General features: G+C 41.7%; 3 protein-coding genes across 5 annotated transcripts; 2 read left to right on the top strand and 1 right to left on the bottom strand.

Moving 5' to 3' along the window:
* Nucleotides 1–83: 83 nt before the first annotated feature.
* stt3a (STT3 oligosaccharyltransferase complex catalytic subunit A) lies at nt 84–6,203 on the top strand. The gene is made up of 18 exons (XM_068331749.1): nt 84–129; nt 805–923; nt 1,013–1,073; nt 1,159–1,280; nt 1,427–1,572; nt 2,154–2,244; nt 2,338–2,444; nt 2,527–2,691; nt 2,924–3,104; nt 3,211–3,366; nt 3,906–3,997; nt 4,163–4,318; nt 4,452–4,640; nt 4,728–4,844; nt 4,921–5,023; nt 5,115–5,303; nt 5,392–5,507; nt 5,810–6,203. The coding sequence occupies exons 2-18, from the start codon at nt 836–838 to the stop codon at nt 5,846–5,848; spliced, it is 2,118 nt and encodes a 705-aa protein (XP_068187850.1). The 5' UTR covers nt 84–129; nt 805–835; the 3' UTR covers nt 5,849–6,203.
* Nucleotides 6,204–6,346: 143 nt separating this feature from the next.
* Nucleotides 6,347–9,565, bottom strand: si:ch211-266i6.3 (cytoskeleton-associated protein 2). The gene is made up of 7 exons (XM_068331750.1): nt 9,332–9,565; nt 8,825–8,900; nt 7,931–8,706; nt 7,557–7,848; nt 7,419–7,479; nt 7,047–7,287; nt 6,347–6,949 (listed from the first exon to the last, which is right to left on the bottom strand). Exons 2-7 carry the CDS (start codon nt 8,861–8,863, stop codon nt 6,685–6,687), a joined length of 1,674 nt encoding a protein of 557 aa, XP_068187851.1. The 5' UTR covers nt 8,864–8,900; nt 9,332–9,565; the 3' UTR covers nt 6,347–6,684.
* A 963-nt stretch (nt 9,566–10,528) lies between these two features.
* thap12a (THAP domain containing 12a) lies at nt 10,529–13,999 on the top strand. Of its 3 annotated transcripts, none has more exons than XM_068331513.1 (5): nt 10,529–10,684; nt 11,096–11,213; nt 11,391–11,489; nt 11,598–11,625; nt 11,747–13,999. In XM_068331513.1, the coding sequence occupies exons 1-5, from the start codon at nt 10,599–10,601 to the stop codon at nt 13,552–13,554; spliced, it is 2,139 nt and encodes a 712-aa protein (XP_068187614.1). In that variant the 5' UTR covers nt 10,529–10,598; the 3' UTR covers nt 13,555–13,999. The 3 variants fall into 3 exon arrangements, with proteins under 3 accessions (XP_068187614.1, XP_068187615.1, XP_068187616.1); XM_068331514.1 differs by lacking the exon at nt 10,529–10,684 and adding an exon at nt 10,736–10,826; XM_068331515.1 differs by lacking the exon at nt 10,529–10,684 and adding an exon at nt 10,839–10,999.
* The last annotated feature ends 320 nt before the right edge of the window (nt 14,000–14,319 follow it).

Genomic DNA, 14,319 nt, shown 5'->3' with positions numbered 1-14,319 from the left:
TCAGATTTTTATACGATTGCGAGTGACTGTGGCTCTACCAATAAAGATACCGTATGTCATGAACAGGGCGGGATTAGGTTACAGCGAAGGTTGTGTGTGAATAGTGAATGAGTATCAGGAGAAGAGCGGGTGAGTCTGACAGAACATTTCATATTGAACATTTTGAGTCATGTAGAAGTCATAATTGTGTATTTTACAATAATTTCACTTTGCAACATGTGAATTTGTCACTTATGTTTTTAAATCAGAAAAGATGTGCGGGTTTAGGGTGTCCAATAACGGTATACAGCCGCTAAAGTGTTAGCTTAGTTGCTAGCTACTCACACTTTTTTTACTGTATGGAAGCAGCATCAACTCAACCGGCCTGATGCCTACAAGATAAAAGATGCACTCACTTTAGACATGCATGCGACATCTCACTGTGTGAGCAGCTATTAGCTTCTGTTCGTATTCTTGTCCTGTGAGGTTTGAGTATTTACTGTCAGTACTTACAAGGCTCGCTCTGAATCGCACTCTTAAAGTCAGCATTTAATCAGCTCCAGAGTTTTGCTAAATTTGATGGACTGTGTTTTCCTTTGAAACCATTTAAAAAAAACCTTTGAATCACTGGAAAAATCCCTGCACAAGTTTTCCAGTGCGAGTGCTTCCTGGTTCCTGACGCCACATCTTCGTGCGTGGCCCTATGTGGTTGGGCTGGACTTGGAAGTTGTCTCCAAGTGGCAGACGCTGATTTTTCTATGGAATCTGACTTTCATTTTATTTTATCATATTGCATTTTACCAATGCTTGTGTTCCCCTCATTAGGTAGTACGGTAGTCTCCCTTACCTTTCCAAAATGACCAAGTTGGGCTTCCTGCGCTTGTCCTATGAGAAGCAGGACACGCTGCTGAAGCTGCTCATCCTGTCCATGGCTGCTGTCCTCTGTGAGTCTTTTATTTCCACATCCAAAATGCTCCATCCTAACCTACCTGCTGGAATCAAGTCTAACACACTGATCCATCTTTGCCCTCAGCGTTCTCCACCAGACTCTTTTCTGTTTTGAGGTTTGAGAGTGTCATCCATGAGTTTGATCCGTAAGTGTTGTTACCGTAAAAAGTCCGTGTTTCCAAGCATGAACAGAAATCCCCTGTAAAGTAAATGTCTAATTTTTACCTTCAGGTACTTCAACTACCGTACCACCCGCTTCCTAGCAGAAGAAGGATTTTATAAATTTCACAACTGGTTTGATGATAGGGCATGGTATCCTCTGGGAAGGATTATCGGTGGCACAATTTATCCAGGTATGATTCAGGTAGAAAAAAGTAATTACAAAGTAGTACTAGTAGATGAATGTGCCCTTATAAACTTAATTCTGGGTTGTTAAAAACAATTCACCTTTGCCTTTATTTGCTCACTTGGAGACCATTTCTATTTTCCTTGTCACCAGGACTGATGGTCACCTCAGCCGTCCTGTACCACGTCCTACATTTTTTCCACATCACCATCGACATCCGCAATGTCTGCGTCTTCCTGGCTCCCTTGTTTTCATCCTTCACAGCAATTGTCACCTATCACTTCACCAAGGAACTAAAGGTAAAGAGGCAAACCTGGTTTTCTTCACTTTAAAATCAAGCAGTGAGATTTAAAATGAAGGATCAATACTAAAACTATGATGAAAGGAGCGAAAAAGTAAGGACGCTTTTGTTCCCAGTTGATCTACAATCTAATAGTTTAATAACCTGCTTCTTTTGGCCTGTTCTGCCTGGTAATGCATATTTAAGAGTCTTAAACCCAGTCAGAGGTTATTTGAGGTTTCTGACAGACTTAAGAATGTTTTCCAACAGGACTTTGCACATCCACTTTTACGTGTTGTTTGTACAAACAGCAAAGTGCTTCTTTAGAATGTTTTGCTTGAATCTGGTTTAACTTTATTAGAGATGCACATGCATACATTCCAATCATGTGATCAAGAAATAGTTTTAGTGGCCGACTAGGAAAAACTTTATTTAAAAAGAGGGGGCTGTGCTGTTATGGAGAAGCCTGTTATAAATTTGAGCAGAGCTTGCTGTTGTCGAACTTCTGCCCCTGGTGTAGATGGCTGAATACAATCTATTTCTTGCGACCCTTCTTTGGGTGAGGGTGAGGATGTTACTACTTGGGTTTTTATTTCGCAGGATGCAGGTGCTGGGCTCCTGGCTGCTGCCATGATTGCAGTGGTGCCAGGTTACATCTCTCGTTCAGTCGCTGGCTCCTATGATAACGAGGGTATGTATAGCAATGTTATATATATTCAGTACTAGTGAGTTAAAACATCACTAACAGATTGTTACTGAAATCTCTCTGTGTTATTTCACCCAGGCATTGCCATCTTCTGCATGCTGTTGACCTATTACATGTGGATTAAGGCGGTGAAAACAGGCTCTGTGTATTGGTCATCCGTGTGCGCACTGGCTTACTTCTACATGGTGAGGAGGTCTAAAGACGGGCACGTTTTACTGAGCTCATCCTGCGTTTCTGGTTTTTGATAATGTGTTTTTGTGTTTCTAGGTTTCCTCCTGGGGTGGTTATGTGTTCCTGATCAACCTCATCCCACTCCACGTTCTAGTTCTGATGCTCACAGGCCGATTCTCTCACCGCATCTATGTGGCTTACTGCACAGTCTACTGTTTGGGCACCATCCTGTCCATGCAGATCTCTTTTGTTGGGTTCCAGGTGAGGTGATGGGAATATAGTTCTATCTTATCATAAGGTGCTCTGGTGTCACTTCATCTTACAGACATAGATCGCAGTAAAGAAAAATACTCACTAGACTTGTAAAGCTAAATTTCAAAGAGTCAAAAGAAGGTAAAAAAAAAGGTCGTTTCTTATGATATAAAGAAAGATTTGCTCTGTTTTGTGAGACCTGGCTCACATCCCTGTCCTCCTCCTCTCATCTTTTTCTCAGCCGGTGCAATCTTCAGAGCACATGGCAGCCTTTGGTGTGTTTGGCTTGTGCCAGATTCACGCCTTTGTGGACTACCTGCGCAGCAAACTCAATGCCCAGCAATTTGAGGTGTTGTTCAAGAGCGTCATCTCTTTAGTCGGCTTCATCCTGCTGTCTGTGGGCGCTGTTCTCATGCTGACTGGTAAGAGTGATGAGGCAGACCCGTTCTGACCTCCTTTTTTCCTGTTTTGAGAAACTGCTATGCTGTAGTTTTGCTTCGGACAGACCAGAAGTGTGTTTCCTTTCAGGTAAGATCTCTCCATGGACGGGTCGTTTCTACTCCCTGCTGGATCCGTCCTACGCCAAGAACAACATTCCAATCATTGCCTCTGTCTCTGAGCATCAGCCAACGACCTGGTCCTCATACTACTTTGACCTCCAGCTGCTGGTCTTCATGTTTCCAGGCAAGTGTGAACAGTTAGTTCAAGCTCTATTATCAACCCATTTGAAGAACATAAAGCTCACAGCTCAGCCTGTTTTTTGTTTTTTTTTACATCCCACCTCAAAGCGGTGATGTATTGTGATTGTCAGTGTTCGTTCGTTCGTCCACCAAAAATCTTTGCAACCGTTTCAGATAGAAAGATGAAACAAAAAGCACTTTACTCGGGCGACAGAGTGGATGAAAATGAGATGATGACCTTGAGAAAAGTAGTTCAAGGTCAAATCTCAACTTTTGTACACTCAGGAACCAGATGAGATAGAAAGACGAGGGAGAAGGCCAGTGTGTGTAAGACCATAGATCAAAACAAGTTAGCAACCTGATGTACGAAATGATGTGCTTTGATCTATGCAAGTAGTTCAGAGCACTAGTTTTGATCTTTGACCTATGCAAGTAGGTCAGGGTAAAATTTTGAATTGAGGGGTGTCGCGGGATGTTTCAGTCTGTGACTGCTTTGGTTCTAGTTGTTTTTGTTTGTGACTGTTACCTTCCTCTTCTTCATAGTTGGTCTGTATTACTGTTTCAACAACCTGTCGGACGCCAGGATCTTCATCATCATGTATGGAGTCACCAGCATGTACTTCTCAGCCGTCATGGTACGTCCTGTAAAGAACCTCGCATAGGTGTCAAAGGACTTTCTAGAAAGCCTTTGAAGAAGTATTATACAAGGCTGATATTAGTGGGGGGAAAATGTATTTAGGGAAGTCAATTAGCCCCTGTTTCGTACATCACGCAGGTTGCTAACTTGTTTTTTTCCTCAGGTGCGTCTGATGTTGGTCCTGGCTCCGGTCATGTGTATACTTTCGGGCATCGGTGTGTCCCAGGTGTTAACCACCTACATGAAGAACCTGGATGTGAGCCGGCCGGATAAGAAGAGCAAGAAGCAGCAGGACTCCACCTACCCCATTAAGAATGAGGTGAGTCTGAGACGCTGGTTCAGAGAGGGTGGTGTCTTCCTGTCTGCCATGTGATTTAATATGAGACACAAATAGATGTATTATATACACTATAAACCACTTTAATATTTAATATTTGGACTACACCTACCAGGTTGCCAGTGGGATGATTCTGGTCATGGCCTTCTTCCTCATCACGTACACCTTCCACTCTACCTGGGTGACCAGCGAAGCCTACTCCTCTCCTTCAATCGTCCTGTCGGCCCGCGGAGGCGACGGCAGCCGCATCATCTTCGATGACTTCAGAGAGGCCTACTACTGGCTCCGCCACAACACCCCTGAGGTCCAATGTCAGATTCATAAAGGAGTTAGAGATCTGAATGTAGAAATGGCTTCATACAGTTTTAACAGTTGTGTTTTGCGTTTCCAGGATGCCAAAGTCATGTCTTGGTGGGATTACGGTTATCAGATAACAGCCATGGCCAATCGAACCATTCTGGTGGACAACAACACGTGGAATAACACACACATCTCCAGAGTGGGGCAGGTGAGCCGGGCGAACATGAAGGTAATAGTGCTTTAAAGGCGCTGCTGCGTTAACTGTGCTGGTGTGTGTTCTGAAGGCAATGGCATCTACAGAGGAGAGGGCCTATGAGATTATGAGGGAGCTGGATGTCAGCTACGTCCTGGTCATCTTTGGAGGACTGACGGGATATTCCTCTGATGGTACGGCTCAATAACATAAATATTCTTCCGCACTGCCACAAAATTAGATTTTTGCATAATTATGTCTTATTTATTTCTGCTTGCATCGTAGATATCAACAAATTCCTGTGGATGGTCCGAATCGGAGGAAGCACAGACACGGGCAAACACATCAAGGAGCACGACTACTACACCCCCACTGGAGAGTTCCGGGTGGACCGTGAGGGCTCGCCCGTCCTACTCAACTGCCTCATGTACAAGATGTGCTACTATCGCTTCGGCCAGGTCTACACAGAAGCCAGTGAGTGTGATCCTTCCGCCGTCACACGTGAACCACATCTGTCTCATCGATGCTGTAGTTCTGACCGTTTTAACCATCTCGTCTGCAGAGCGCCCGCCCGGCTACGACCGCGTGAGGAACGCTGAGATTGGAAACAAAGACTTTGAACTGGATGTGCTGGAGGAGGCCTACACGACAGAGCACTGGCTGGTTAGGATATACAAGGTAAAACCTTCGCTCCTTGACCCACTCGTTGAGAAATTACAGGATTTAACGATTGTTTTCTCTCTTTGGATGATCTGATCTTCTAGAAATCAAAGAATAAATTAAAAAATGTGTTTGTTTTTTCAACCTGAACGTCATACTGTACATTCATGTGGATAAATGACGGCCTGACTGACGAGTTGCAGTGAATGCTGTATAAATTTGGAATAATTCAGTTTTAACATTTGCTTTATGATCAGGAACTTTGTATGAAGTCATGCTGTCTGTACTTCTCTAACGGGGTCCTGTGGTCCGTGTTTCAGGTGAAAGATCTGGACAACCGGGGACTTTCTAGGACATAGAACCTTGAAGCAGCAGTGGAAACAGCCTTTTAGCACACAGCACTGAACACCTTACCCCCTGGTCTGCAGATGAGTGACAAGAGTGCTTTTTTTAAAAAAAAAAAAATTTGTTTGAGGAACAAAGGTTGGGAAGCGATTATTCTTTTTGGGGTAGGTGGATTTTTTTTTTTTTGTTATAAAGAATCTTCTCATTTGTGATCAAAAAGAGCTGGTGTCAAAACGTCCACCTCGATGTCAGGAAATGTAATTTTTGCCAAAAGTCAGAGGAAGCAGTGTTTATTCAAGTTTTTTTTTAAGTGTGGTCAATTAAAAGAGGGATTAAATGTCTGTCGTCTGGCTTTTTTTTTTTTTTAAATAAAGAAAAAGATGTGAAGCTGCTCAAGGAGCAACTAAATCTACACGAAGCCCACTTGTTGAGGATAAGTTGCTAAAACACAACTTCATTTGTAACCATGGAAACTGGACCAAATTCCACAATAAACAAGATTCCAGTGTGACGTAATTGAGACTCCTTTATTTGCCATGCATATATTTTCAACCTCACACTCGTTCCTGGAACAACTCAATTTACACACCTGCTCCCAAAAAGACACTATATAACATAACATAACATTGAGATAAAACTCTTTTATTGTACAAACAATTCAACATTTCAACTTTAGTATTCAGAGAACGACTGTAGAAAAACTGAAAAGGAGTAATCCTCCAAGAAAAAAACGTGACAGTTAAAATTGTTAAATCTGACACGTTCAGATTAGTAAAAATTATAAAGTGTCCATTAACTGCAGTTTGTCTTTTTTAAGTACAGTATATGACCTTGCACACACCCCCCCCTCTCACTCTCTGGTCTGGTCGGGCAGCTCCTCCAGCAGAGATGGATTTTTCCTGTAAATGTAGGCGTTGGATTCGTCATCCAGCTTCACCAGCTCAGCCAGTGATGACACACAGGGATCGTGATCGTGCAGCATCGACGGCAGGTGGGAGGATTTGCGTTGGATACGGCAAGAACGGCGTACCGGCGTGAGAAACTTCAGATCTTTGATGTTGCTCTTCCTCTTGGATGAGTTTGCGCAGGCATCATCTGCAATTGTTTTCTTGACACTGAAGAAAAATTAGTGTAAAAAAACACCGTATTACAAATAGAATTACTAATACGTGATTTAATGAACTAACTTTCCTTGCATTGCCGCACACACACCTTTGCAGGTATGGGGTGGTCTTCACACTGTACTTTATTAAAGAAGCGACCTCCTTCTGTGGAGACGTCTCCATCACACACTCATCGCTTTGCACTTCCTCATCTGTCCCCTCCTCATCCTTCACTTGTTCAACCTTCAGCTGCTCACTAACATCCTTTATCTCCTCTTTTTGACATCCATCCTTTGGTTTGCTTTCCTCTACTTTAACATCACCACATCCATCCATCACCTGCAACAGGTCTGTTGGAAACAACAATGACAGGGGATTAAACAGAAGCGCGTTTCAAGAACAACTATTAGCAAACTTTAGAGCAAAAATACAAGAGACCTGAGCAGATAATGAAGAAATAACCAACAACAGTCGACCTTACCATCATTACATCTCGAGGGTGTCACCATGGCCTCCAGTGCATCACAAAGATTCACAACAATCTGCAAAACAATGAATGCAGAAGATTATAGCACTGTTGAAAAGAAACATTGATACAGCCAACAGTCTGTTTCCTTACATCGTTCACTTCCTCCTGGGGGTCACCAGGGTCTGCATGAGAGGCATCAAGCAGGTCTAGAGAAGTCTCCATGATCCCTGATGTTGTGCTGTGTGTGGTCGACTTTGCTCTCAGGGGGTCTGCTTCTGCATGGGGTTCATTTTGGGGGTTGCACTGTGAAGCCAGCTGCAGCTTCGCTTCGGGATCAGCTTTAGGTTTCGCAGACGCAGAGGTTTTTGAAGGTGCTGCTGTTGTCATGGCCGGTCTCTTTAAAGTCTTGCCCTTGGAAGCCTTCCACTCTGCCAGTTTAGCTCTGCAGGGGGAACACATACATTTCTGAACGGGTCTGAAATAAACCAATTGCAATGCAAACAAAGTGTAATGTAAAATATTACCTTTTTTCCTCAGCAGTCTCCGTGGTTAATCTGTACTGGCTGAGGGTGGTTGAGACAGGAGGTTTTTTGACCTTCCTGTCCGTCACTGGAATCTCCAGCTTTGAGCTTTGAGCACCATTCCTCTTGTTGGAAATCACACCAGTGTTTCTGGAACTGGCAGTGGTGGATGCTGCTGGAATGGTTTTAGCAGTAGGGCGAGCAGACCAAGATTTGGCAAGACGATGGCTGGTGGCAGCCTGAACAGGTCGATTTACCACCAACTTGGGCCTCGTTTGTGCAGATTTTTGTCCAGGAAGGTGACCAACAGATTCAGACCTCACCTTTCTCACCCTTTGGCTCTCGGGTTTCATATCGGCATCTTGCACATTAGCACTTGACTTCCAAATGGCACCAATTTTGGACTGGACAATCTTGCCTTTGTACATACCAGGAGCTGGTTTTGATGAGGGCACAGCAGCCGGTGGCTTCGGGACATGTGCAACTGTTTTGTCTTTTGCAGGCTGTTCTTTGAGAGAGGTCTGACTACCCAGGCGTCGATGTTTGGCTTCAGCGGTAACTCTAAGTTTCACATCACTCTGCACAGTCATGACCTTTTTCAGATCCCCACTCGTCTTTGACCTTGCCTCTGCAATTTTGCCCTTGGATTTAGAAGGATCATTTTTTGCTTTGGTTTCATCTTTTTTGTTGCTTTTCAGTTGGAAAGGAGGGTTAGATGTTTTCTCACTTTTAACAAGGGACTTGTACCCTTTCACTGGCTGAGTGTTTTCTTTATTTTCCTAATACAAAAAAAAATTTTTTAGGCTGGAACATTTTAAATATTGAGTTTATGCGTGTGTAATCAACAAAGTGAGCGATCAACACAACAGAAGTATTTCACATGATGCATTAACCTACTAGTTTACGATTTCGTCTTGAAACTGCAACGTTGTCCATCGTGAAGCCTCAAGATAAATACAGTAAATGGAAGTTTCTGGGTGGAGAAAAAAAAAATTCAAATGTACTTTATATTAGGTAAAGGCATAGGTAAGGCTTTAGACCCATCAGCTACATAAACAAACTCACAAAACTTTAAAGTACAATATGAGGAAAAATATAAATTTTTAATTGCCCCTTTGGAACAAATATTCAATTTCGAATTGAATATCTACTGTTTATCCGTTTTCAGATTTTAAAACAATCTACAAGAGACATGTATAGAACAACATGCATTCATAAAGTTTAACAAACTAAGATAACAAACGTGAGCGCTGCTGACATGGCGAGGGGGAAAAAAGAAGCTAAATTACGTTTAATTTTACCGCGGACGTTAGCTGTCCGTTTGGGCATCGTTGCTGTTCAAGTTCTCGAACTGTATCAAAAGGTCTTTTTTAAAACAAAAAGAAAAAATAAGCTATATTTTACCTTGTTGTGGTTTCTGATTGTCCTGTTTGCACGTCCGAAGCAGATCAATTCAACAAAACGGGTTAGTCCAGTTCCCTCAAAACCCATTCAATTTGACCGCGTTGCACCGCTGCGATTGGCTACTCAATTCTCGCGAGATTACAATGTTAACCAATCGGATGTCTGGAAAATAAAAACCAGGACGCAAGAAGACTGGGCGCGTTCTGTCATGGCACTGTCCTCTGCTCCGTTTGAATGTTTGAACCCAAATAGAATTCCATTAATACCGGTCCACACACACACCCAACACGTGACAAACACTCTAAAACATGCGGCTGAGGCAGACTTCCGGCGGACTGGACTCCCATCAGAGAAACGACATTTATGATGACCATTAAATATTTCCAGAAACCTGTATATAATGATATGTTTATGTATTGTGTAACTAAACCGATGTAAACCATACATCCATAGTTATAATAAAAGCAGAATCAACATTATTGATTCCCCTAAGTGGAAATTGTTTTTGTATTATTTGTCACACGTGTATAAATATGTCAATCTTGAAGACCAAATATCCATATGTTAACAGGGAATCTTCAACCTTTGGAATTTCAAAAGAGTGCAGAGCATTATGGGAAAAGAGCGAAAAGCGCGCGGTTCAACTCGTGAACGTCATCAAACTCATCAAGCACAGCAAACATGTTTCAAGAAAGGAATGCACCTTCAAAATAAAAGACCCCACTTGCAATAAATGATCCCATATTATGAAAAAATGATTCAACAAAGATGTTTGTTTCTGGCTATATTGCATGTTGAGTTGACAACCTAACAAGGCTTGTCAAAGTTATCAATACGTTTTTTTTTAGTAAAAGAAGTGAAGCTCAAAATACTGATATCCCTTCCAAACTGTTTAATCATCATCAATAAATAAATTTGTTGGTACGTGTTGAGAAACATTTTCATGCACCATCACACTGTTCAAACAATTTTAATAAAACCAATATCTCTAATTTCATGTGGATTCGTTTTATTTATACTGTGGTATCAAATGGTTTACAGTATATGATACTGAATGTCTGCAGTAAGCGGTTTTTTTTCCCGGACAAAACGTGTGAAGTATGTTTCTACACAAACGATAAATAATATCAAGATATTTTATTTTGAAGGCGAAAATCGGAAGTTGTTGCTTTTTGATAAACAATACCAGCTAATAGCGTTAGCCATATTGTTTGCTAGCCTTGAAACGATTTCAGCGCGAAAACTGCAAAACTGTCGCACAGTAAAAATGCACAATTGTTGTGCTGTTCCGAATTGTTCCAGTAGCAAATTTGACCCGGGCCCACTCTTCAGGTTTCCGCATGACCCAGAAAGGTAACTAATGCTAATGCTTTTGCTAAACAAACAGGAAGCTCTCAAGCTAACAAACTCCACCGTCGCGGTTTTATTTGATGACAAGGCGTACAGTTCAAAACTGGAATAAAACAAGTTAAATGCTCCATTTATTCAGCAATATGTATGTATAAAATCAATCTTTCGTTATTAACTCGTTACAAAATGTCGTTAGCGTGGAAGGATGTACTGATTGTTTCTGCAGTCACGTTTGATTAAAGAATACATCGTGAGGAAGATGCATGGAAACACAAATCCATAATCCTCACATTCATCACACGACTGAATTCTGATGATGTATTTGCTTTTTTTTTTTTTGGTCACAGTGAGAAGAAGATCCTCACCACTAACCAGTAAAGCCCTAAATTTGCTTTAAATATTGTTTTCTTTCAGGTCTAAAACGTGGATTGAAAAATGTCAGAGGCAAGATCTCCAGGATAAACCACCCGATCAGTTGTTCAGATGCTACAGAATTTGTGGGAAACACTTTGAAGCGACATCATTTCAGAATGTAAGCAGTGTTGTCATATCTTCATGCTGTATTTATGAACACACAGAGGATCTTGAGTCTAAATTATGGCATATTATATGGGAAACATTTGTTTAATACTAATCAGAATGAGTAGTATTTAAATAAATGTCTGTATTCTTAAGTTCATGAACATTTCTGACTTGACATTTTCTGCAGGACGTTGAGAGGTCAGTGTTGAAGGAGGACGCCATACCGACAATTTTTGATGCCCAAAGCCAAACTCAAAATGAGAAGGTGAAGCGCTGTAAAGAAACGGTGAGTAAAGCACATTTCAACTGTTTATAAATGTGTGAAAAGAAATTGAAATTTCAGTAACTGATAAGTTTTTTTGTTTTTTTAAAATATTTCTTTATTTATACCAAGGATGAGACAGAGGTTAAGGGGAGAAAAAGTAAGTATCGACACACACATGTTCATTACTCAGCCCTGAAACAAATCACTTTCACCAATTGCATTTTCACAAAATTAATTTTTGTTCAATGATTCTGAATCTTGCAAATTTTTACTTTTAGAAATCAAAAAGTCTCAACCAGAGATGTCCAAGGAAGACATCCAATCACTCTCAGAGGAAGATGAGTACAAGGAGTATCTGAAGTCATTATTTGAAGTCATTATACTGTTGGGAGAGCAAAACATTCCTCCAACAAAGCCTGGTGACGATAAACAGGATGGCTTCAAGTCAAGTAACTTTCAGGCGTTGCTAGAATATCGCATGACTTGTGGAGATCAAGCCCTCAAGAAACGGTACGATGAGAACAAGGAGTGCTGCTCCTTAACTTGCCTCAATCAAATGATTGAGGTGTTTGAGAAACACATCCACAGTAAGCTGACGGAGGAAGTCAAACAAAATGGCTTTTTCTCTTTACTTACTGAAAATTTGGTGAAGATCTCAGGAGAATGGTGCCTCCCTGTTTTCATCCGTTTTATGGACCAGTCTGACTGCCAGAAGGAGAGGTTTTTGGGATTTGTGTCCTTTGAAGGAGATGGAGATGACTTGGCGGAGAAAATTCTGTCTGAAATCACCGACAAATGGGGCTTGGATATGGAAAAATGTAGAGGTCAAGCACACTCCTGTTCTGGGACGCATTTCAGTAAATTTAAAACATTTTCTACCAAAGTGGTGGAGAGGTACCCGATGGCAATGTTGACGCTGAAATCTACTTGTACGTTGAATGCGTCATTGGCAAACGGCATGGCTTTGTCGGGGGTCCAGCTTGTCCTGTCAATCTTAAAGAAGATCGATTCATTTTTCAGTCAGTCCTCTTTACTGCAGCTGGAGTTGGAACATGCTATTTCCATTTTCTTTGCCGACAGAGAGGGAAAAGCCAAAGAGCTGAGGGAGATCTGTCAAACCAGCTGGACAGGACGAAATGACACGTTTGAGGTGGCGGCGGAAATCCTAGAAGCATTGCTGCTCTGTGTGGACAGCGTGCACGACAATGAGGACATGCGATGGAGCGATGAGGTCACACACGGCGCCCTAGAGATTTCAAGAGCACTGGCTAATTTTGAGTTCATCATGGCGCTGGTGGTGTTGAAAAATATTATGACGCTGACGCAGGCATTTGGGAAGAATGTGCAAGGGACTGTGATCGATACACACTTTGCTACAACCAGTTTAAAAGCGGTATTGCACTCCCTTCAGGAAGTGTCTGACAACATCGACGTGTACCACGAGTTCTGGACCGATGAGGCGGTCAACCTCGCTACAGCCATGGAGATCCCAGTTAAGGTTCCTCGTTCAGTTTTGAGAAAGCATCAGTCTCAATCTGGAATCATTCGACCAGAGATTTACTACAAAGATCACCTGTCTGTTCCTGTGGTGAACCACATCATCAAAGAAATAAACAACCTGTTCTCGGAGAACCACCTGAGGGCTCTGAGGTGTCTCTCACTGGTCCCTGCTGTCATTGAGCATCAAAAGTCTGCAGAACCTGAAGAAGAGAGCGTCCAACTGTTCAAAACTGACATCCCCAATGCAGCATCCCTCTCTGCCGAACTGCACTGCTGGTGGGTGAAATGGAGCAAAAAGGTCAAAGGAGAGATTACACCATCCAGTCTTCACCAAACGCTGCAGCTGGCTGACGTGAAGTTCTTCCCAAACATGCTTGCAGTCCTGAGGCTGGTTGGCGTCCTGCCTACCCTGGCTCTGGAGAATGGCTGTAATGTGGCTTATAAGCGCTTTCAGATGTACATGGAGAACACGCCTGACAGGTTCAAGTCAAAAAGTCTGGCTTTTTTGAACATTAACTATGATATTGGATATGATCTGGATGCATTAGTGGAGGATTACATAAAGACATACCCAGACAGGCTATGATGAGTCATGATATGGTGGCTCACCTCCACATTGATAATCCACAGCTTTTTTGATTATTTGTTCAAACTTTTTAAATGTTTTTTGGGGGGACAGTTCTTCACCTTCATGCTGATGTAGCATCCTGAATCTTTTTTATATGTGCTGAAGTGTAAATAATGAGCTGAACTAAAATGTGTGATAGACTCAGTGATGAAAACCAGACCTGAACTTTTGCTTCTTGTCATTCATGCTGAACTCCTGATAGTATTGACTTCTGCAAATGGACTGATTTCTCCTTATGTTGTATTTTGTTCCTTCTGTTCTTCTTCTTCTACAAATACATTTTGAATTGTTAAATGTTTGAAAGGCTTAAGTTTTAAAGGTAAGCCTTGTTTTTACTGAGTCATCCAGTACACTGTTCAGATGTAACAATTTGATAAGGTCGGTACCTTCCTGTGTGTTAATAAACAGCTAGTCTTTTCAGTTTGGTAAACATTTGTCATCATTTATCAGAAGCAGTATTTCATGTTTTTTAAACAACAGAATGAATGAGAAAGAATATAATTTAAATTTTCAATTTGTGTTACTCTTTATAACTTATTATGGGTTTTTGTGTTGATGAAACTTGATATTTTGAAGGATTAACATGAATCTTACTTTCGCTAGCTGTAGTGAATCACATCAATCGTCAGGTATTTTTTTAGTTGAAATGTTCCTGACCGTTTCTATTGTGGAGGAAGAGGATCTCCATCAGAAGTACTGTATTATAATTCACAAACACAAATA

This window comes from Antennarius striatus, chromosome 13 (genome assembly GCF_040054535.1).
Source record: "Antennarius striatus isolate MH-2024 chromosome 13, ASM4005453v1, whole genome shotgun sequence".
Lineage (NCBI taxonomy): Eukaryota > Metazoa > Chordata > Actinopteri > Lophiiformes > Antennariidae > Antennarius > Antennarius striatus.
Note: the sequence above shows the minus strand (reverse complement) of the source record. Positions and strands in the feature narration are given on the sequence as shown.

Coding starts and splice junctions, on each gene's coding strand:
- si:ch211-266i6.3 (XM_068331750.1), bottom strand. CDS start 8,863: ATGGACAACGTTGCAGTTTCAAGACGAAATCGTAAACTA. Junction 7,480..7,556: donor CCCAGGAGGAAGTGAACGAT/GTAAGGAAACAG, acceptor ATTGTTTTGCAG/ATTGTTGTGAATCTTTGTGA. Junction 7,288..7,418: donor ACCCTCGAGATGTAATGATG/GTAAGGTCGACT, acceptor TGTTTCCAACAG/ACCTGTTGCAGGTGATGGAT.
- thap12a (XM_068331513.1), top strand. CDS start 10,599: ATGCACAATTGTTGTGCTGTTCCGAATTGTTCCAGTAGCAAATTTGAC. Junction 10,685..11,095: donor TTTCCGCATGACCCAGAAAG/GTAACTAATGCT, acceptor GTTTTCTTTCAG/GTCTAAAACGTGGATTGAAA. Junction 11,626..11,746: donor AGAGGTTAAGGGGAGAAAAA/GTAAGTATCGAC, acceptor TTTTACTTTTAG/AAATCAAAAAGTCTCAACCA.
- stt3a (XM_068331749.1), top strand. CDS start 836: ATGACCAAGTTGGGCTTCCTGCGCTTGTCCTATGAGAAGCAGGACACG. Junction 2,445..2,526: donor CACTGGCTTACTTCTACATG/GTGAGGAGGTCT, acceptor TTGTGTTTCTAG/GTTTCCTCCTGGGGTGGTTA. Junction 4,319..4,451: donor CCTACCCCATTAAGAATGAG/GTGAGTCTGAGA, acceptor TACACCTACCAG/GTTGCCAGTGGGATGATTCT.